Genomic DNA, 23,537 nt, shown 5'->3' with positions numbered 1-23,537 from the left:
CAAAGTTTCACGTCGTCGGCAAAAAGTAGTAAGTCTGACGTTACCTGTTGAGGAAGATCATTTATGTAGATCAAGAAGAGAAGAGGCCCTAGTACTGAGCCCTGGGGGACCCCACTAGGACATTCCATAGCCGGAGATAAAGTGAAATTAACCCTAACCTTAAAGTGTCGATTTTTTAGGTATGAAGTAAGCCAATCGATTAGAGGTGGTTTGATACCTAGTCGTTTGAGCTTGTTGATAAGACACAAGTGGTTAACCTTATCAAAAGCTTTTGAGAAATCAAGGTAAATGACATCAACCTTTCCCTTGCAATCGAGGATGCTTGTCCATCTGTCCACCGCAGTCAGCAGGTTGGTTATACAAGAGTAACCCTTCCTGAAACCATGCTGTTGGGGTGAGAAGAAATTTAAGGACAGTAGATAGTCATTTAAACCGTCGCATATCAGGGACTCCATGAGTTTTGAAGGTAATGACAGAAGAGCCACCGGCCGATAACTTGAAGGTTCATTGCGTCGACCACCTTTGAAAATTGGTGTGATGTGAGCCAACTTCCAGTTTTCCGGTAATTTGCCTCGGCTAAGCGAGTGTGAAAACATCACGCTAAGCGGCGTTGCCAGGATTGAGGCTGCCTCCCTCAGTATGGCAGGATGAACCATATCCGGGCCAGGAGAAGTGTCAAGTCTTAAGTGCTGCAATTTCCGGAACACCAAGTCAGCGCTTAGGTCCACTTCAGAAAGTCCTGTGGAGTTGGAGATGAGACTGTCGTCAATAAAGTTGATGTCAGCCGGTTGAAATGTTTGAGAGTAATGGGCCGCCAGAAGGTTAGCGGCGTCGCCATCGTTGTTGGTCGGGCCGTTAAGACCTAGCAGTTGAGAAACTCCTGTTTTGGCTTGACGAAGAGAGGCTGCATAACGGAATAGGCTTCTAGGGTTAGAGGCGAATTTGTCCATAAGCTTTGTTTGGTACTGAAGCCTGTCTTCTCTTATAGCCTTCGTGCATGTGTTCCTGATATGTTTGTATTGCCTATACGCTCCATCGTTATTAGTTCGTTTGTATTCCGCCCAACAGTGCCGTATGCGGCTTAGGAGGCGAAGGGTACGGTTCTTGATTACTGTAGGTGGCTTGCAGCTTTTGGGAACCGTTTGAGGAACTGAATGGTCTGTAGCACATAAGAGCGTGTGCAGTAAGAAGTCCCAATGACCATCCACATCGATTTGAGGGTGAACATCCCAAACCACCTGTTGTAGATAGTCATGTAGAGCTGGGACATTCAGCCGTTTAAAATTCCAACGCAAATTATTGTTGGGATACCTTAGCTTAGTTTTGATGACAAAACTGAAGGCTATGACGGCATGATCGCTTTTTCCCAGAGGAGCCAGGATTGAGAGGTTGTCGACTAGGAATTCTTCGTTAGTGAATACACAGTCTAAGCGCGATGGTGTCTGACTGTTTCTCCAACGAGTTGCCGACCTCACATTTTCATATAAGCCCAAGTCATCGATGAGGTTGAAGAACCAAGCTTCAATTGAGTTGTCGCCTCCAGTGTACGTGTGTTCCGCGAAGTTGACTCTAGGGAGATTAAAGTCCCCTAGAATCAGGATGTGTGTGAAACCGAGACGGATAGAGCGGGATAGTCCTTCCAGCATACGACTATCGTACTCGGTGTCGGCAGTTGGCTTCCTGTAAATGACTCCGACTAGACACCTGGAAGTACTAGACAATCTTACAGAGCACCATATGGATTCCTCAAGATTGTTAAACTCGAGGTTGTGAACCTGGTGCACCTCCAAGCAAGAGCTTATGTATATGGCTACTCCGCCCCCAATTCCTGTTTTTCTGTCGTTGCGGAACAAAGTCATCCCAGGCAATGCTAACTCTTGGTCCGAGAACTGAGAAGATATCCATGTTTCAGATATTCCTATCAGATGGGCCTTATTAGCGTTGCTAAGTTCGCGTAGTTCATCCAGTTTGTTTGGTAGACTCGCGGCGTTCATATATAAGCAGTTTATGCTTTCAATTTGGAACGCGTGAGCTTCGTCCTGTTTTTCTGTATGAACCTTATGTGAATGGACAGGTAGCCCACCTATGTGAGGTTTGCCGAGGTGGTAGGCCCTGTCCTTTACACGTTTTTTATCGTTTAGACAGTCCACAAGTGGAATGGTCAGCTCCAACTTGTCTTTGTTCTTGGTCCTAACTTCGTATGGCCTATCCGGGTGCATGTGGATTCCAGGTGGCAATCGACGTCTATTAGCACGAAATGCTTCCAGAACTGCAGCCGCCATGTGGGAAGATGGGAAGGTTATCTTTATTAGACGGGGTCTAAGATCACCGTCCTTCTTGGCTAGTCTCGTCACATGCTGAGTCAGTATGTGTTTGAGCCTCAAGGACTGTTTGATGAATTTCCATTCCCTGATGTCAGAATTTGATTGAGTAGGGTCTGCATTTTCCGGTATACCTTGGACAATTATGTTTCTTCCGCGGAAAAACTTCTCACGAGATTCTTTAGGGACGTTTCGTATGATACTGCGCTCAGAGTACGGTATGTCGGGCAGTATTCTTACGTTACCATCTGATTTCAGCAAGTGGCTTGCTAGCAAGACGTCCTCTACGTCGGTAGCAGCCTTAAGTGTTACTCGGAGAAGCCTCGGGTGATTTAGATGCTTAGAATCCTTTCCTCGAGTGAGCCGGGTGACCGTCAAAGGCTCTATTCTAGGAAGTTCGAGCTTCTTGTTCAATTCACCCCAGAGCATCCTGTCGTTTTTGTCCTGCAGACTGAGAGGAAGATCAGGCTTGTCAACGAGGTTCATGATAATGAGAGAATCGTCACGAACTGTTGTTAATTTACCAGGTTTCACGATGGGTTCAGGTTTAGTAACTTGTTGTTTGGAGGTCAGTGTGCGTTTATGAATCATGGGCTCTTTATTGACCGGACGAACAGTCTTGGGGGTAGACTGTGCGACTAAATTACCAGTTATTTTCCGTGCAGCAACTCTTGGGTTGCTCGGCTTAGGCGGTGATGCCTGGTTCTTTTGGGCTCTCTTAACGTGGGTCGAATCACATGCAGGGTTTTTGGCAACCACTGTTGTGTTCGGGGACCCTGAGCTGGGAGACCCGAGTTTGCCTAGGGAGTTCAGTACCGTCGACGTAATGATGGTACTGAGCCTCGATGGTCCAAATGGTTGTGGACGGAATAGAAGAAGCTTTCGCTTAACAGGCTTCCGTGTCTAGTAGCAGGGGATCCCCAATACCTCCAGGAGGGAACCTAGGTATATTAACTATAATAGATTAGAAAAAAATTGGTAACTCATATTAAAATGTTATCTTGAGTCCTTAAGAATAGGTCAAGCTTCCTCATAAAGGACTCCCGGAAAATTGCTTGGACTAGTTCAGTCGGCAACTAATTCCAGCATTTGACAACTCTTAAGTATTAGGATTTGTGTCTACAGTCTGTTCTGCTATGTTGTATCTCCAGTTACTTGGTGTTACCCTTTAGGTTTGTATTGGGACTAAGCTTAAGTAGGCGTTTAAGGGGATTTCCAGAAGTGTTAAGGATACTGTAAGACATCAGGAGGTTACCTCTAAGACGCATATACTCTAACAGGTAAGGGTTAAGTGATTGGAGGCGCTCTTCATAATGTTTGAATTTGAGTCCCCGAACTGAGTTCGTGTCTCGTCGTTGGATACGCTCCAGAGTATCCTTATCCGTTTGGAGTGAGGAAGGAAATGTTATGTTTCCGTACTCTAAATGGGGACGAATAAGGCTGTTGAAGATTATGTGGAAAGTTCTTCCGTCAAAATGGCCAAAAATGCGCTTCAGTGTTACCAGTGCAAGGCTTGCTCGAAAGGCATTTTTGTCACAGTTATTGTAAGACTTCAAATCGTAGAGCACCAGGACTCCTAAATCTTTTTCGACTTGGGATACTACTAGAAAGGAGTTTCTTAAGTTGTAACTGTAGTCTGCGACATGTTACAGATGAACTATTTTACACTTTGAAGTGTTAAAGGTAAGTCCATTATCGTCTGCCCAACTTTGAAGTCGAGTCAGATCCTCCTGAAGTGCCTGTGTATCGTTTTGGTTGCGTATTTCTCTCCAAAGTTTCACGTCATCAGCAAAAAGCAATAAGTCTGACGACACCTGTTGTGGAAGACCATTTATATAAATCAAGAAGAGAAGAGGTCTTAGTACTGAGCACTAGAGGACCCCACTAGGACATTCCATAGCCTCAGATAAAGTGAAATTAATCCTAACCTTAAAATGTCGATTTTTCAGCCAAGCAATTAGAGGTGGTCTGATACCCAATCGTTTGAGCTTATTGATAAGACATGTATATATCAAAACCTTTTGAGAAATCAAGGCAAATGATTTCAACCTTCCCTTTGCGATCAAGGATGCTTGTCCATCTGTCCACCGCAGTCAGCAGGTTGGTTATACAAGAGTAATCCTTCCTGAAACCATGTTGTTGGGGTGAGAAGAAATTTAAGGGCAGCGAAAAGTCATGTATACCATCGCATATCATGGACTCCATGATTTTTCAAAGCATAGAGAGAAGACCCACCGTTCGGTAACTTGAAGGTTCTTTGAGTCGACCTCCTTTGAAAATTGGTGTGCTGGGAGCCAGCTTCCAATTTTCCGGTAGTGTGAGTGTGAGAACATCACGCTCAGCGGTGTTGCCAGGATCGAGGCTGCTTTCCTCAGTCAGTCAGTCAGTCAGCTACAACGTAGGACCAGGCACATATAGGCATCGGTCCAAGTTGCCATACTTCATTAACATAACAAGATGGACACCGGATTCATAAAAGTAGTTAATTCAGAGGTAATAATATATAAAAGAAAGATTGCAATAAGGATATAGTACAGGAAGAAAGAATTAGTTCGTAGAAAGAAAGATATGAAACGATTTTAATCTCTTAGTTTAAGGGAAGACAGAGAGTGTATACACCGACGCCATTGTGATCGATTCTGAGCCATGTCACCAAGAGTCTCCAACGATTGGTTACGACAGTCACGCGGATCCCAACCAAGTAGTCTGCATCTATCAACATGGCTCAGACTAGAAGTTAGTGACTTCAAGCACTGATGCCACGTTTTGGTTTGGCCGCCCCTAACCTTCTTCCAACCATCTCCAATACTGGATAGCATTGCACGTCGTGGTAATCGGTATTCAGGCATACGTAACACGTGGCCCAACCATCTCAGTCGATGAAGATTCATAACCTCATCAACGATTTACCATCATTCCCTAATACCCTGAGTCCAACTTCACTATTACCTACCCGGTGATCCCAGCAGATGCCAGCAATATTTCTAAGGCATCTGTGGTCAAATACTAGTAGCTTACGAGTGTCTTCTACTCTTAATGGCCATGTTTCGCTGCCATAAATTAAAACAGAACGAACTGCCGCGCAGTATACTCGTCCTTTTATAGATAGACGGATATCTCGCCTCCGCCAAAGGTGACGTAAGTTGGCAAAAGCCAAACGAGCTTTTCGAATCCGTGCTGAGATTTTGTCAAACACCAACCAATTAGGGCTGATCAGACTTCCAAGATAAGTGAAGTTGTCAACGCGTTCGACTGCTTCCCTAAGTATAGCAGAATGAATCATATCTGGACTAGGAGAAGTGTCTTCTCTTAGGTGCTGCAGTTTCCGGAACACTAAGTCAGCGCTCAGGTTCAATACGGAAAGACCTGTGCAGTTTCAGATGACGCTGTCATCAGTATAGCTGATGTGGGTTAGTTGAAATGTCCAAGAGTATTGTTTAGTCAAAAGAGTAGCGGCATCGCCGTCGTTATTGGTCGGGCCATCAGGACCTAGCAGTTGGAAAACTCCAGTCTTGGCTTGACGAAGAGAAGCCGCATAACAAAATAAGCATTACGTGTTGGAGACAAATTTATCCATAAGGTTTGTCTGGTGCTGAAGCCTGTCTTCTCTTATAGCCTTCATGCATATATTCCTCATATGTTTGTAATGCCTGTACGCTCCGTTGTTGTCAGTTCGTTTGTATTCTGACCAACAGTGCCTTTTGCGGCTTATCAAGCGAAGAGTGCGGTTGTTGATGATTGTAGGTTGCTTGTAGCTTTTGGGGACCGTTAGAGGAACTGACTGCTTTGTAGCACATATGAGAGTGTGCAGTAAGAAGTGCCCATGAGCATCCACATCAAGTTGAGGTTGAACATCCCAATCCGCCTGTTGTAGATAGTCCTGTAAAGCTGACACATTCAACCGTTTGAAATTCCAGCGCCTGTTGTTGGTGGGGTATTTTCGCTCAGTTTTGCTGACAAAACTGAAGGCTATAACGGCGAGATCGCTTTTCCCCAGGGGAACCAGGATTGAAAGGTTGTCAACTAGAAATTCAATAACACTTACGAACATTGGTCCAAAGATAGGCGGTAAAATTAGCGTTTGTGTCCTTTTCTGGTATAATTAAGTGCTCGGAACTTTCTGAATACGCTTACTCAAGACATAGACGCTATTTTTTAGCAGTAATTTGAATAGTTCTATTCCTGTAAATCACAGGGATAAGGTTTGTTCACAACTTCAAAACAACTGTTCTGTCATCTGAGTTATGATTGGTAGTATTAGCAACCCCGATGACTGATGTCCGTATAGAAGGAGATCGAGGTTGCATTGACACCGAGGTTGTGGCAAATTCACAAGTATGGGGGGTTTTCTGTGACATTATATCATGATGTAACACGCCACGTTTCTTGCACTTATTCTGCCCACTATGTCAATTTGCTATGCCTTGCAATTTAAGCCAATATCATAAAACAGGGATACAACTAGCATACCCTGTTTCTAGCAATGAAACGTTGTAAAAGGAGAAACAAGAAAAGTAAAGCAGATGATCAAGAATTTAAAAATATAATAAGTCCGGAATATGTATACATTTATGATCTTGTCTAGACATAAACGATTGTTGTCGGTCAGTGCTGAAAATATATATTTATTATAAGTTATAAAAATACAAATGGAAATGTTTGGTTAACGTTAAAAATGAGCCAGATGCAACTAGAGTGGCTATTTATGTATTACTATACTGGTAATGCTGTAAATGGTGGTGTGGTATCTACTGTATGCTGACATGTGTACACGCATGGTAGTAAGGACATTTTACTTGTATAGATGATTTGTGATGTCCGTATTATTCCTCGATTGCATAGTTTCCCACCCATCTACTCTTGTTCATCCTGTTTGATATGTAATGAAAAATGAACAGTTCTGTAAGTTTTTGATGTTGATCCTGAACTCATTAACTTTACTAGAAGCATCCCAAAATTTTCACCAGATCATGAGTAGCTAGGTCGTGCTACTCACCCCTACCAACGATTAGTCAGCGTAAATTATATATTTTTTGACACATCAGTTACCTTTCAAATATTATCTTTGAACCATCACTTCTGGTTTGAATGACTTTGATTTATCTGATTATAAAGGCGTTAAGGGCAAAAGAGTCGTCAAATCCTAAATATCTTCTACATATTTAAATCTTTGGTGCTGGACAGGGTTATTGTTGATACTTACCGACGATTACATTCCCTTTACTGTATTGCTTCCATTTTGTTATTACCTGCTTGATATCGACTGTCTGACTTGCCTTTTGATCATGAAGGCTGCCATATTGGTTATCTATTCTTTGTTTGTGCTTGCTTCAGCTGGTTGGTTTGAATTATTCCTTTTCCGAAGTACAGTACATTTCCCGCTTATTAGAAATGCTTATATTCATAACGTCCATAACGTTTCGTTTTATTGTTACCGTATAGGTTTAATCATTAATCTTTGAGTGTGTCAAAACTATCTACTCAATATCGTAGTTCACCGTCCTTTGCTTGGTTGAAATACGGTTAATCGGTGACAAGTGACTAGTATCGTCGTTCCCAATATTTTCATAATTGTTTCTATGTTTATGTTGTGCCCATTTTCGGAAATATTACTTGACTGTAAAAATCGCTTCTTGAACCTGTTCAGGAGTATTACGTAATTTTCATCTTAATACTTATTTTGCACAGAACCAGCATCACGCTTTTTATTGAATACTGTGTTTTGGCCCATCGGTTGGTGTGCATTACATGTAGTGGCATTGGACCACAACCACACAATCCTCAAAGCTAAAGACGAGACTACTCGGAAAATAGACATTTAGTATTTAACGCGGAGAAATACCTGACGATGGAGAAGGCGAGAACAAGGAGTTGAATTAATTGGAGTTGATCGAATGGCATGGCTCAGCCTTGCAGGCGTGGTCCTTGTTGAATATTATCTTATATCTTTTATTCATATTAAATATATTGTTCTATCTCTAGCCCAAGCTTGTCCTACATCATGTATTGGTGATTGTTATGATACGATGAGTTGATTTAGACGATGTTATAACTTCTACGTAAGGTTATATAGATTAGGCAGTTATACCATGACAAGTCTACAATTCTAGGATTAGGTCTATCATTAGCGCAGTACTTATATCATAGTAGACCATAATTCTACATATATACTGCATAATTAAGCCGTGAAGAGTACAGTTCACAAACTTTATTCAAAATGGTGGTGTGGTCTGTATGTGCTTTTCCTTTAAATTTCTGATTTAGAACATATGACCCATTATTGATACAATTCTTCTACATAATAATTAGTTATGTCACAAACGTTACATAAAAGTGAACTTGTTAGATTTAGCAACAGTAGCTTGAACAACTTTCAGAATAACTGGCTGTGTCAAGTTGCAGATATTTGTGCAAATTAAAAAATGTATTTATTATTTGGGTGAGTAAACCATAATTAACCTCATTTCGCGAAAGTACGTTGCAAGAGCAAAAGTGTAAACCATAAACCGGAAAGGACGATTCTTGTGTACGACTTGCTGAAGGAATCTACCTAATTGTCTACATCATGGGATATCCATAAATTCGCAAACATAATGATATCTTATGTAGGCAAGCGAACTTCAGTCAACGTATGTGCTAAAACTAGACCACTATCCTTAAAGATCTTCGGGGATAACCCACCTTCTGACTTCCGTCACTCTAATTTGACCATGGTTTTTCAACTCTATTGTGTAAGATGACCTATGTTAACATTTCATACAGGTTGTTTGGTAACAGTGGGCGAATGAAGGGTAGTTGGAAACCAGTTATCGTTCTTGTAAGTGTTCCGCCCATCGTTCTAACCTTCTGGCCTGAGAGTGAATCATTGTTCCATCATTTTCCAAAATAGTTCTAAAAACTCCTAAATTCTTAATACCTGCTTCTTTGATAAGTCTGACAAGCTGTCGATTATCATTTATCGTCCTTATCATTTCCATCTCCTTTGCTGCCTATCGATGCTCACGAAAATTGCATAGATGTCAGTTAATATTTAGGTTAGTTTCGTTCATAATTGTGTTCCGAGACTGATGGGATACGTTTCCGAGCATCTATCAATTCAGTAGTTGCTATCAAACTACTCTAACTTTTGTTTTAAGTTTTCGTGCCTGTAGGTAGCCCTCGTGCTATTGATAGAAGAAATTAGACTAGTAGTGAATAAGTCTTTATTTAGATTTTCGCGCAGTCACAGTGGAGCGTGAGATTACCTGTTCAGACAAACAAAGCCTCTCAGCATTCAATATAAGATAATAGGAAATATAACGCCTATACAAAATGAGGAAGTGAATGAATACTGAACTCTATTGTCTTGACATATTCTTAGTCGTTTGAGATCAACTCTTAACCAATCACCCTAAGCTGTTACAAAGTCACCGGTAGATATCGTTGGTGTTTTCATTGATTTTTGGATATTATGACAACTTACATGATTGAATTTGCATATCTCACTGCTTAATTACAAAGTTAACATGATTTAGACTACTTACCATCTAAGCAACGTAACTTCTGTTGGCTGACGATTTGCCGAATACGTTCCATCAAATCTAAATTTTTAAAAATCTCATAAACAATTTACTAAGATTTAGGACAAAAGTAACATCACAATGACACTAAAATAACTAAACACTCTTGGACTTAAGAAATTTTCGACTGAGTAGTAGTAATCTAAATGCTCTTAGTAAATTGAGCAACAGACGAAATAGTTCGTCTTATGACACCACCTGATTTACCTGAAACATCTAGACAGGTATAGACAAGAGTGGAAAAGTCATTAAACATAAATGTTACTAGAATTAGTTTCTTGTGTGAAGCGAACCGCTGGTAAGCGCTTTTCTCCAACCTTGTTACGATTTCGAGATGAGAAAGACATAAGGTACTTTGTACCGTATGCATAGTACTGTCTGAATATCGTGCTAATAACTATATATTAAATAACTATGATACATATAAGACGAAACATTTTTGAAAAATGACAGATCGATCAAGGTACTTGCAAAACCTAAACAAATGAGGTGGACGTATACATTCAACTATCATTTATCTCGAAACATCCACACCATAGACATTTGTGCATATAGCTGACCACTGAGTTTTATTAATAACCGTCCATCCAATTTCATAATTTTGAAGAGAATCTCGTCAACAGTTAGCACTAAGCCACACTACATGATTTCGAATTATCAACCATAAATCTAAAGATTATCTTAACAATCGAAAACATGTGTAGGACAATACATTCCAGAGATTTTAGCTAATTAGCAACTTGATCAAGAAGATGCTCTGTAATAAAGCTTAAAAATCCCAATTAAAGAGCATTGGTCCTTACGCAATGTCATATTGCATACACCTAGATTTAAGGGGTAAATAATAGGCGTTAATTATATTGCCTGATTATCTTGAGCTCAAGATATTAGTGGGTTGTCACTACTTAAAATGACGAAGAGAAACGCCAACCCACCAGATTTGATAAGACTTCCAAGATAATCGCAACGGTTGACGTCCTAAAATAGTTTATCCCCTATCATTAGCCTAGACGTTTATGTAGATCAGTCCTGAAGTAAAAATTTGCATTTAAAGGGAGAGAAACAGATCCCAAATACTCTTGAGTTGTTTCTCAAGATCAGAAGAATGAATTTTATATATCTTTTGCCAGAGAGAATTTTTGTTTGAGTATTCTAAGTCAGAAAAATAATTTCCTGATAGATCGTTCCCTGAAAAGTTAGGTAAAGAAAATGTGACTCCCACGAACACATCAAAGTTTAAAAAGAGGATAGTGGAGGGTCCTGATGAACACTACATTAAGTTAACAAAGTTATTGCTCGCCATAAACTCTGATTCAATCAATAGCATTCGAATAGCGATCCTGTAAAAGGTTGATTTGCTTCTTTGGTACACCTTCCAATAACAAACACTGCCATAAAAACTATCAGCCAACGGAATCGGATGACACCCTAAGGTCAACAAACAATACCATCATTGAAAGTTCGTATGTTTGTCTAAAGCCTGACGAAGGATGAATAATTGGTCTACACGTCCAAGTCAAGGTTTGGAAACCAGCTATCTTTCCCGAGTTTCCTCTCCACGAGCAGTGCCGGTTGAATATAAAGGTCAGTATTTTAGACATTAAGTTTGTCAAAATGATTCCTTTGTGGTTACCACAAGATTTTATTCCTTCCTTAAAATTTGGAAGATCAGCGATTGAGACAAGTCAGATAAGACTAAGTATAGCTCTCCAACTCTAGCTAATATCACAGTCAACTTGACTACTAAACCCGACAAAATCTCAATCAGGATTCAGAGAACTCTATTGACTTAAGACAACTCACGTTACCTATAGAGCAGGGAAGATTTCTGTTTGTCAACCAAAGAACGCGTATACTGTGTAGCAGTTCGTTCTATTTTACTTGGTAGCTGTGAAACGTGATCTTTAAAATTAGTGGATATTCATGGGTTACTTGTGTATGATCATAGATGCCTTCGAAGCATTGATCGTATATGTTAGGATCACGAAGTGAGGAATGTTGAGATAAGACCAAAGGCTTAAGTTAATGTTAGCGAACTGGTTGATCCTTTAACAACTAAGGTAGTTGAGACGTGTACTACGTATGGCTGATTACCACCTATCTCGACGTGCAATGAGGGCTGGTGTATGAGTAGATGAAAAGAACCGGGTGGAGGACAAAATTAAAAAGTGGTATTAGTCCATAATGTCATTACTTGTTGGTTTTAGTTATGTGAGTAGATGCAAACTACCTGGTTGGTGCACACACGATTATTGTAATCAATGGTTAAACACCTTTAGCGATATGGTTCAGAATCGTTCACAATGATACAGATGCACTCACTCTTTCTCTTTCTGTTGGTCTTGAATTTTAGTATTCCTTCGCATGTGTTTTGGTACTTTTTTCAAACCCTATTCTCAGTGCTGAGTCTTCACATAGTCTTGGCTACTTCCATAGTTGCATATCTCATCAATTTTAGCTTTTCGTGTTAATACGATTCAAAAACTTAGTTAATGCACACATATGCCGGGCTCTATGTTGATGACAACTGACTGTCTAGAACTAGACCAACACGATTACTAACTAGCATTCCCAAATTCACAATAACACACTATATAAAAAGCATGTATTTTCACTGAAGCTATGAAGAAGGTTTAACTATCGGTTGGCGACCTACGTGATGCTTTCTGATATCAAACGAACTCCATCGGTAAATTAATGACTGGAGTTTAATGTATTTGGTCTGTAGCATGCATAAAAATCTGAACTACTTTAATGACTATCGTCGAAATTTGCGGAAAAACTGTGAATTGCATGTCTATACACCTGGTTAAAAAGCACAAAATACTTTTATAAAGGAGGTAGAGATCAGAAAGTAGCAAAAATATGCTATGGTTATCTATAAGTACTGTCTGTGCGAGTGGTATACAATAAGAATATGATTGATAACACATTTACACATAAAAATCAAGATAAGAAAAAGTAAACAGGAGAAAACTTCAAATTTTTCCTTGCAACATTTTCACTGTCAGATTGTCTCACCATTCATTTTCGCTTTATCGGCAAATTTGTGTTCAACGAGAAAATGATAATGCGAAAACTCGGACTGTATTTTAGTTAGAACGGTATATATATATATATATATATATATATATATAAACTGGCAATATTCCGTATTGAGTACTATAATTTTAGTAATTCATTTTAGAGATGGTCATCAGTGACTTATTTGAACATATAATCTAAAGTTTAGAACTGAACGAATGAAGCAGAAATACAGTCTACTCCCTAAAACAGCGACTAATAAGGACAAATACCGATAAAATGCACCTGAGCAACATACCACTCCCATCGTGAGGCATCCGTCAAATGTCAAGGTCACATCAAGTGTATTCAGCAACCAACCAAGACTTGGTTTAGAAAAACAGATACTTGTTTTCATTTATGAAGATTTCCATTCCTGAAACGCTTTCAGTAAAGCTTGACAAAGATACTTTTAAATTGCTAGTTTTCTTCGATAACTAAGTAAATCCCTGCAGTGGTTAGATGAATAACTGTTAATCATGCGTAAAGACGTCAGTAATTAGTTTCAGTTTCAGTTTCAGTTTGGGAAGGACAGGAGGCTCGTATCAAAATACATGCATATTTGTGCATTTCACGTCTGACAAGAATAACTTCCTATTACACCTTTGCTTACAGTCTACTAAGTTAAAAGACGAAGACTGACCGCTCAGCTGACTCAGACTGTCCTGATATCATTTCAATTCCAGGAAATTAAAAAGAGCACTGGTATTTTCCCTCATCGAGTAAATCTTTTAGCTTTGATTGCATCCTAAAGTGTAAAGGCTTTCCTATATTTATTTTAGTCGGATTTTTAAGTTACAGTGACGAAGAAGTCTCAGTCGTTTGCGTTTAATGTCTATCACCTTTAGAGGCTTAAAAACAGTCTAGAGATCAGTTTTCTTGTTTGCTTTTTTCCTCGCGCTTTAATAAGTTTTTTGTGTAGTTTTGTCCGTGAGATCACTTGACAGTTTTTATGACACAACCAAAGCATCGTTGTGGCAGACCTACATGCCTCTTTCCGGTCAACGATGGAATGTGATATGACAACTGAAACAAGTGGCATCACAACGTGTGTAGCGGACTCGCACTGGCTGCATATAAAAGGTGTTGCAAGCTACTATCAAATTGACTGTCCAAAGAATGCTGCTCTTCAAGATCTCTGCTGGTTCTTGAGGCGATTGAGCTGTCGAACACAGCTAGGAAGATGCCCTCAGATAAACAGACAGCAGCAGATGAACAGCTTTCCGTTCTCGAGGAAACAGCGGGGGTCACTATGAGTCCAGCTTTGTATTCGAAAAAAACCCATCAAGATGGAACCCCATAACGTAGTGTATAATAAATGTGCAGATGCAGGTACAGGTACAAAAAAATGAACTCTAAGAAAAAACAAATTGTAGGGAGTCGACGGTTTCAGCACCGGACTACCATATCAACGAAAAACAAGCTATGGAGATGCGAATCCCGAGCAGTATAGATGACTTAAGTGGGAGAAAAACAAAGTCATTGATTAGCCCACAGTTACACCCAGAAATTTAAGAGAACAGGTTGAGATCTGCACGTCTGACGCCTAATCAGACTGCAGGGAAATGAAATTTTTAGGATACAAAACTTCTTGGTTTGTAAAAGACGGACATTGCTGAGTGGTCAGTTGTTTACGAAAAGTGAAGATAGCTTTCCGTAAAGGAATCAAAAACTATATTTCAATATGATCTAAGCCACATTAAGCCCTAATAAGCAAGCCACTTCCAGAAACAGTAGCGGGAGGTAGCTTCTGTAAACCTTATAGAATATAACATAATGTGGGTTCCAAGAGTACTCAGAAAGGTCGCCCCCTAAAAGTAACCTTTTCTTCTGCTGAAGAAAGAAACCTAGTACTGGGAGATTCACGCAAACTTACTGGATGCGTACTATATGTCCGTGATTATCTCAGCCTGTTTGATCACGTTAAGAGGCGATCGGTGGAGGTAGAAATAAATGAGCGCCTCCGGAACGGTGGAACAACTTATAATTAAGGGTCTTCATACCGTAAAATTTCGGAACAAAATGATTCTCAAATCACTCTGGGTGGTACGGGAAAAATCTTCCCAGAATAATCGCAGCCTGCAAAATAAAATCGCGGAGTTCAAAAGAGTGATGAACACAGCAAACCCTGATGTCGTTGCCATGGCCAACGTCAATAGTGTATGATAGTGAAATTCAGTTGCTTGGTTTGCCAATTAGTAGGGCTGACAGACTAAATCCTAGGAGTGAAAAAGTTATCCTATACGTGAAAAACGTTTTAGCCATACGAGCTGTCAAGACAGTCGCACACGACTCAGGGACATGTGAACAAATGCGCTGCCAATATCCAGTCATTCGTAGTGTGCCGCAACCCAGAATTTTTAGAAGACACAAGAGCCGTAGCTTTATTACAGCAAATTGGAGACCCTTTGACTTATGACCTACAAAATTTTCCGTTTCTTTTAGACCTAATTTTCACACACAGTGATGATATCAGTCAAATACCTTTACGTTTATGGCTGAGATGGCCTGTCAAGCAGTTGCGATTATCCGTCCTAACATAAAATGCAGACACGAAAGCGATCAACTCTGCAGTCTCGGCTGAAAAACAGATAGTTGACTCAGGTACATCAATAGAAGAGTCATAGACTCATTAACGGAAAACATGCAAACAAGTAACTCAACCGTTCATACCCTGGACAGTCCCAAAGAAGAAGAAGCACTGACATTTCTGGATAGACCGGAATATTTCACATTTACCGAGACAAAATAAGAACGGTTGGAACAGCAAGTACGATGGAATGCTGCAGGTCATGAAATAAGTGTACAATTACAATCCAGGAGGCTCGGTGAAAATATGCAAAGCCTAAATCATTCTCGTACATAAATTACAGAAAAAAAGAGCAACATCGGATTTGCAACCTTGTTACGGAAAGAAATGGATCTCAAATAGAAGGGGATAATCAGGAAAAATCAGAGCCTATGAAAAACTATTTCGGGACACTCGACTGAGAAGTCTCTTCTAGGCAAAGAGCTAGACAATAAAATCTTCTTATCCCTGCAGTCTGATTAGGCGTCAGACGTGCAGATCTCAGCCTGTTCTCTTAAATTTCTGGGTGTAACTGTGGGCTAATCAATGACTTTGTTTTTCTCCCACTTAAGTCATCTATACTGCTCGGGATTCGCATCTCCATAGCTTGTTTTTCGTTGATATGGTAGTCCGGTGCTGAAACCGTCGACTCCCTACAATTTGTTTTTTCTTAGAGTTCATTTTTTTGTACCTGTACCTGCATCTGCACATTTATTATACACTACGTTATGGGGTTCCATCTTGATGGGTTTTTTTCGAATACAAAGCTGGACTCATAGTGACCCCCGCTGTTTCCTCGAGAACGGAAAGCTGTTCATCTGCTGCTGTCTGTTTATCTGAGGGCATCTTCCTAGCTGTGTTCGACAGCTCAATCGCCTCAAGAACCAGCAGAGATCTTGAAGAGCAGCATTCTTTGGACAGTCAATTTGATAGTAGCTTGCAACACCTTTTATATGCAGCCAGTGCGAGTCCGCTACACACGTTGTGATGCCACTTGTTTCAGTTGTCATATCACATTCCATCGTTGACCGGAAAGAGGCATGTAGGTCTGCCACAACGATGCTTTGGTTGTGTCATAAAAACTGTCAAGTGATCTCACGGACAAAACTACACAAAAACTTATTAAAGCGCGAGGAAAAAGCAAACAAGAAAACTGATCTCTAGACTGTTTTTTAAGCCTCTAAAGGTGATAGACATTAAACGCAAACGACTGAGACTTCTTCGTCACTGTAACTTAAAAATCCGACTAAAATAAATATAGGAAAGCCTTTACACTTTAGGATGCAATCAAAGCTAAAAGATTTACTCGATGAGGGAAAATACCAGTGCTCTTTTTAATTTCCTGGAATTGAAATGATATCAGGACAGTCTGAGTCAGCTGAGCGGTCAGTCTTCGTCTTTTAACTTAGTAGACTGTAAGCAAAGGTGTAATAGGAAGTTATTCTTGTCAGACGTGAAATGCACAAATATGCATGTATTTTGATACGAGCCTCCTGTCCTTCCCAAACTGAAACTGAAACTGAAACTAATTACTGACGTCTTTACGCATGATTAACAGTTATTCATCTAACCACTGCAGGGATTTACTTAGTTATCGAAGAAAACTAGCAATTTAAAAGTATCTTTGTCAAGCTTTACTGAAAGCGTTTCAGGAATGGAAATCTTCATAAATGAAAACAAGTATCTGTTTTTCTAAACCAAGTCTTGGTTGGTTGCTGAATACACTTGATGTGACCTTGACATTTGACAGATGCCTCACGATGGGAGTGGTATGTTGCTCAGGTGCATTTTATCGGTATTTGTCCTTATTAGTCGCTGTTTTAGGGAGTAGACTGTATTTCTGCTTCATTCGTTCAGTTCTAAACTTTAGATTATATGTTCAAATAAGTCACTGATGACCATCTCTAAAATGAATTACTAAAATTATAGTACTCAATACGGAATATTGCCAGTTTATATATATATATATATATATATATATACCGTTCTAACTAAAATACAGTCCGAGTTTTCGCATTATCATTTTCTCGTTGAACACAAATTTGCCGATAAAGCGAAAATGAATGGTGAGACAATCTGACAGTGAAAATGTTGCAAGGAAAAATTTGAAGTTTTCTCCTGTTTACTTTTTCTTATCTTGATTTTTATGTGTAAATGTGTTATCAATCATATTCTTATTGTATACCACTCGCACAGACAGTACTTATAGATAACCATAGCATATTTTTGCTACTTTCTGATCTCTACCTCCTTTATAAAAGTATTTTGTGCTTTTTAACCAGGTGTATAGACATGCAATTCACAGTTTTTCCGCAAATTTCGACGATAGTCATTAAAGTAGTTCAGATTTTTATGCATGCTACAGACCAAATACATTAAACTCCAGTCATTAATTTACCGATGGAGTTCGTTTGATATCAGAAAGCATCACGTAGGTCGCCAACCGATAGTTAAACCTTCTTCATAGCTTCAGTGAAAATACATGCTTTTTATATAGTGTGTTATTGTGAATTTGGGAATGCTAGTTAGTAATCGTGTTGGTCTAGTTCTAGACAGTCAGTTGTCATCAACATAGAGCCCGGCATATGTGTGCATTAACTAAGTTTTTGAATCGTATTAACACGAAAAGCTAAAATTGATGAGATATGCAACTATGGAAGTAGCCAAGACTATGTGAAGACTCAGCACTGAGAATAGGGTTTGAAAAAAGTACCAAAACACATGCGAAGGAATACTAAAATTCAAGACCAACAGAAAGAGAAAGAGTGAGTGCATCTGTATCATTGTGAACGATTCTGAACCATATCGCTAAAGGTGTTTAACCATTGATTACAATAATCGTGTGTGCACCAACCAGGTAGTTTGCATCTACTCACATAACTAAAACCAACAAGTAATGACATTATGGACTAATACCACTTTTTAATTTTGTCCTCCACCCGGTTCTTTTCATCTACTCATACACCAGCCCTCATTGCACGTCGAGATAGGTGGTAATCAGCCATACGTAGTACACGTCTCAACTACCTTAGTTGTTAAAGGATCAACCAGTTCGCTAACATTAACTTAAGCCTTTGGTCTTATCTCAACATTCCTCACTTCGTGATCCTAACATATACGATCAATGCTTCGAAGGCATCTATGATCATACACAAGTAACCCATGAATATCCACTAATTTTAAAGATCACGTTTCACAGCTACCAAGTAAAATAGAACGAACTGCTACACAGTATACGCGTTCTTTGGTTGACAAACAGAAATCTTCCCTGCTCTATAGGTAACGTGAGTTGTCTTAAGTCAATAGAGTTCTCTGAATCCTGATTGAGATTTTGTCGGGTTTAGTAGTCAAGTTGACTGTGATATTAGCTAGAGTTGGAGAGCTATACTTAGTCTTATCTGACTTGTCTCAATCGCTGATCTTCCAAATTTTAAGGAAGGAATAAAATCTTGTGGTAACCACAAAGGAATCATTTTGACAAACTTAATGTCTAAAATACTGACCTTTATATTCAACCGGCACTGCTCGTGAAGAGGAAACTCGGGAAAGATAGCTGGTTTCCAAACCTTGACTTGGACGTGTAGACCAATTATTCATCCTTCGTCAGGCTTTAGACAAACATACGAACTTTCAATGATGGTATTGTTTGTTGACCTTAGGGTGTCATCCGATTCCGTTGGCTGATAGTTTTTATGGCAGTGTTTGTTATTGGAAGGTGTACCAAAGAAGCAAATCAACCTTTTACAGGATCGCTATTCGAATGCTATTGATTGAATCAGAGTTTATGGCGAGCAATAACTTTGTTAACTTAATGTAGTGTTCATCAGGACCCTCCACTATCCTCTTTTTAAACTTTGATGTGTTCGTGGGAGTCACATTTTCTTTACCTAACTTTTCAGGGAACGATCTATCAGGAAATTATTTTTCTGACTTAGAATACTCAAACAAAAATTCTCTCTGGCAAAAGATATATAAAATTCATTCTTCTGATCTTGAGAAACAACTCAAGAGTATTTGGGATCTGTTTCTCTCCCTTTAAATGCAAATTTTTACTTCAGGACTGATCTACATAAACGTCTAGGCTAATGATAGGGGATAAACTATTTTAGGACGTCAACCGTTGCGATTATCTTGGAAGTCTTATCAAATCTGGTGGGTTGGCGTTTCTCTTCGTCATTTTAAGTAGTGACAACCCACTAATATCTTGAGCTCAAGATAATCAGGCAATATAATTAACGCCTATTATTTACCCCTTAAATCTAGGTGTATGCAATATGACATTGCGTAAGGACCAATGCTCTTTAATTGGGATTTTTAAGCTTTATTACAGAGCATCTTCTTGATCAAGTTGCTAATTAGCTAAAATCTCTGGAATGTATTGTCCTACACATGTTTTCGATTGTTAAGATAATCTTTAGATTTATGGTTGATAATTCGAAATCATGTAGTGTGGCTTAGTGCTAACTGTTGACGAGATTCTCTTCAAAATTATGAAATTGGATGGACGGTTATTAATAAAACTCAGTGGTCAGCTATATGCACAAATGTCTATGGTGTGGATGTTTCGAGATAAATGATAGTTGAATGTATACGTCCACCTCATTTGTTTAGGTTTTGCAAGTACCTTGATCGATCTGTCATTTTTCAAAAATGTTTCGTCTTATATGTATCATAGTTATTTAATATATAGTTATTAGCACGATATTCAGACAGTACTATGCATACGGTACAAAGTACCTTATGTCTTTCTCATCTCGAAATCGTAACAAGGTTGGAGAAAAGCGCTTACCAGCGGTTCGCTTCACACAAGAAACTAATTCTAGTAACATTTATGTTTAATGACTTTTTCCACTCTTGTCTATACCTGTCTAGATGTTTCAGGTAAATCAGGTGGTGTCATAAGACGAACTATTTCGTCTGTTGCTCAATTTACTAAGAGCATTTAGATTACTACTACTCAGTCGAAAATTTCTTAAGTCCAAGAGTGTTTAGTTATTTTAGTGTCATTGTGATGTTACTTTTGTCCTAAATCTTAGTAAATTGTTTATGAGATTTTTAAAAATTTAGATTTGATGGAACGTATTCGGCAAATCGTCAGCCAACAGAAGTTACGTTGCTTAGATGGTAAGTAGTCTAAATCATGTTAACTTTGTAATTAAGCAGTGAGATATGCAAATTCAATCATGTAAGTTGTCATAATATCCAAAAATCAATGAAAACACCAACGATATCTACCGGTGACTTTGTAACAGCTTAGGGTGATTGGTTAAGAGTTGATCTCAAACGACTAAGAATATGTCAAGACAATAGAGTTCGAGTATTCATTCACTTCCTCATTTTGTATAGGCGTTATATTTCCTATTATCTTATATTGAATGCTGAGAGGCTTTGTTTGTCTGAACAGGTAATCTCACGCTCCACTGTGACTGCGCGAAAATCTAAATAAAGACTTATTCACTACTAGTCTAATTTCTTCTATCAATAGCACGAGGGCTACCTACAGGCACGAAAACTTAAAACAAAAGTTAGAGTAGTTTGATAGCAACTACTGAATTGATAGATGCTCGGAAACGTATCCCATCAGTCTCGGAACACAATTATGAACGAAACTAACCTAAATATTAACTGACATCTATGCAATTTTCGTGAGCATCGATAGGCAGCAAAGGAGATGGAAATGATAAGGACGATAAATGATAATCGACAGCTTGTCAGACTTATCAAAGAAGCAGGTATTAAGAATTTAGGAGTTTTTAGAACTATTTTGGAAAATGATGGAACAATGATTCACTCTCAGGCCAGAAGGTTAGAACGATGGGCGGAACACTTACAAGAACGATAACTGGTTTCCAACTACCCTTCATTCGCCCACTGTTACCAAACAACCTGTATGAAATGTTAACATAGGTCATCTTACACAATAGAGTTGAAAAACCATGGTCAAATTAGAGTGACGGAAGTCAGAAGGTGGGTTATCCCCGAAGATCTTTAAGGATAGTGGTCTAGTTTTAGCACATACGTTGACTGAAGTTCGCTTGCCTACATAAGATATCATTATGTTTGCGAATTTATGGATATCCCATGATGTAGACAATTAGGTAGATTCCTTCAGCAAGTCGTACACAAGAATCGTCCTTTCCGGTTTATGGTTTACACTTTTGCTCTTGCAACGTACTTTCGCGAAATGAGGTTAATTATGGTTTACTCACCCAAATAATAAATACATTTTTTAATTTGCACAAATATCTGCAACTTGACACAGCCAGTTATTCTGAAAGTTGTTCAAGCTACTGTTGCTAAATCTAACAAGTTCACTTTTATGTAACGTTTGTGACATAACTAATTATTATGTAGAAGAATTGTATCAATAATGTACTTTGTATTCCTGTAATCAATTCAAGTACGTTTCTTATCAGTAGTCCTGGTTGATTTACTTTTGTTCGTATGTTCTCCGTATTTTTGAAATATCCATTCGCATTTTTAAGGTTGCGGGTAGTCTGCCAGGTAAATTATACAGACTCAGCTTCCATCTCATCAAGTGCGTCGTGACCACGTTGTGCATAGATCTCTAGTCGAGCTAGCATATCTCAGACAAATCTGGGTACCAATTAATAACTCATTTTCGTAGTAAAAGGCCAATTCACAATCTCACGTTATCATAGTCACATCCTATAATTTTTCTTTAAAACACATAGCATCTGAGTATACGATATGCACAGTAAAACCGTTTACAATCGTTTTATCAATTCTTATGTTTAATTATTAATCCTTGATCAAGTCACCAGCGCGAATTACCTTGCTGTCATAATATTCTCAATTCCTGTTAGGAAGCTTAAAAGACGGAAACTGAATATATAGATTTAATTTTTGAGTGGAATCTGAATGAAACATATCTTTCCGTACATGTTAAACTATAAAGGCCAGTTGTCATCTTGAATATGTCTTCAATTTTGAATTGTAAATGTGGTTATCCTTTAACTACAAGTTACAAGAATATTTTCTTTTGAATCTGATGAGATTGGGATTTGTTCTAAACGAATGAAAAGCGTCTAATTACATCAATTGTTAAGAATATTGGTAATTCACAACTTGTCCCCATCAGTTTCCGAACACGACGAAGAGTGAAAACAAATCAAATCTAAGTTAACCGAAAGTCTACGGAACAATCGCGAGCAGTGGTTGGCAACGAAAGCAAAATAGATGGAAAATTGAACGGCTGTAGGTAATACAAGATAGCTTTTCAAAGTAATAAAAGAAACCGGAATTAAGAAGTCAAGTGTAAGTGTTACGATCTCGGAAAAAGACGACACTTATCTGCTTCTAGTCCCAGATGTTTAGAACGTGAGTTACTAGTATTTGATCACATATACTCGTATTTGCTGGGATCACCTGGTAAGTAATAGTGAGGTTAGACACATGGTATTAGGGAATGATGGTAAATCAATTGATGAGGTTGTAAATCTTCACGGATTGAGGTGGTTGGGCCACATATTACGCATGCCTAACCACCGACTACCACGTCGCGCAATGCTGACTAGTGTTGCGGACGGCTGGATGACAGTTAGGGACGGTCAAGCCAAAACGTAGCATCAGTCTTTGTAGTCACTAAATTCTGGTCTGATCCATGTTGATAGGTTTAGACTACTTGGTTGGGGTCCGCTGGACTATCGCAACCAATGGTTGGAGAATCCGGGTGACATGGGTCACAATTGATCACAATGGCGTAGGTGTATACACTCTTCCCTTAAACTATGAGATTGAAATTACTTCATACCTTCCTTTCTACAAACTAATTCTTTCTCCTCGTATCATATCCTTATATTAGATATTTTTGTTTTACTACCTTTGAAGTGACTGAGGTGTGGCAACTTGGACCGATGCATATGTATGCCTGGTCCTACGTTGTGGCTGACTGACTTACTGGTAATTCACAGATATTCTCGATTTTCTGTCATATTTCTACTCACGTCTTCGGACCACCATGTAAATACATTCGAAATGTGTATAGACCTGGTAAAGTTTTTA

General features: G+C 39.0%; 1 protein-coding gene across 1 annotated transcript in view; it reads left to right on the top strand.

The window, feature by feature from the left end:
* The first annotated feature begins 17,092 nt into the window (after positions 1–17,092).
* The window catches only part of MS3_00001611 (uncharacterized protein), a 44,837-nt gene continuing 38,392 nt past the window's right edge, over positions 17,093–23,537 (top strand). Inside the window, exons 1-2 of the mRNA XM_051209079.1 lie at positions 17,093–17,281; positions 20,580–20,636. Of these exons, the coding sequence (XP_051074501.1) occupies positions 17,263–17,281; positions 20,580–20,636 (76 nt within the window). The 5' untranslated portion in view covers positions 17,093–17,262. The remainder of the gene's footprint in view (positions 17,282–20,579; positions 20,637–23,537) is intronic.

The sequence above is a fragment of the Schistosoma haematobium genome, chromosome 1, assembly GCF_000699445.3.
Source record: "Schistosoma haematobium chromosome 1, whole genome shotgun sequence".
NCBI lineage: Eukaryota > Metazoa > Platyhelminthes > Trematoda > Strigeidida > Schistosomatidae > Schistosoma > Schistosoma haematobium.
Note: the sequence above shows the minus strand (reverse complement) of the source record. Positions and strands in the feature narration are given on the sequence as shown.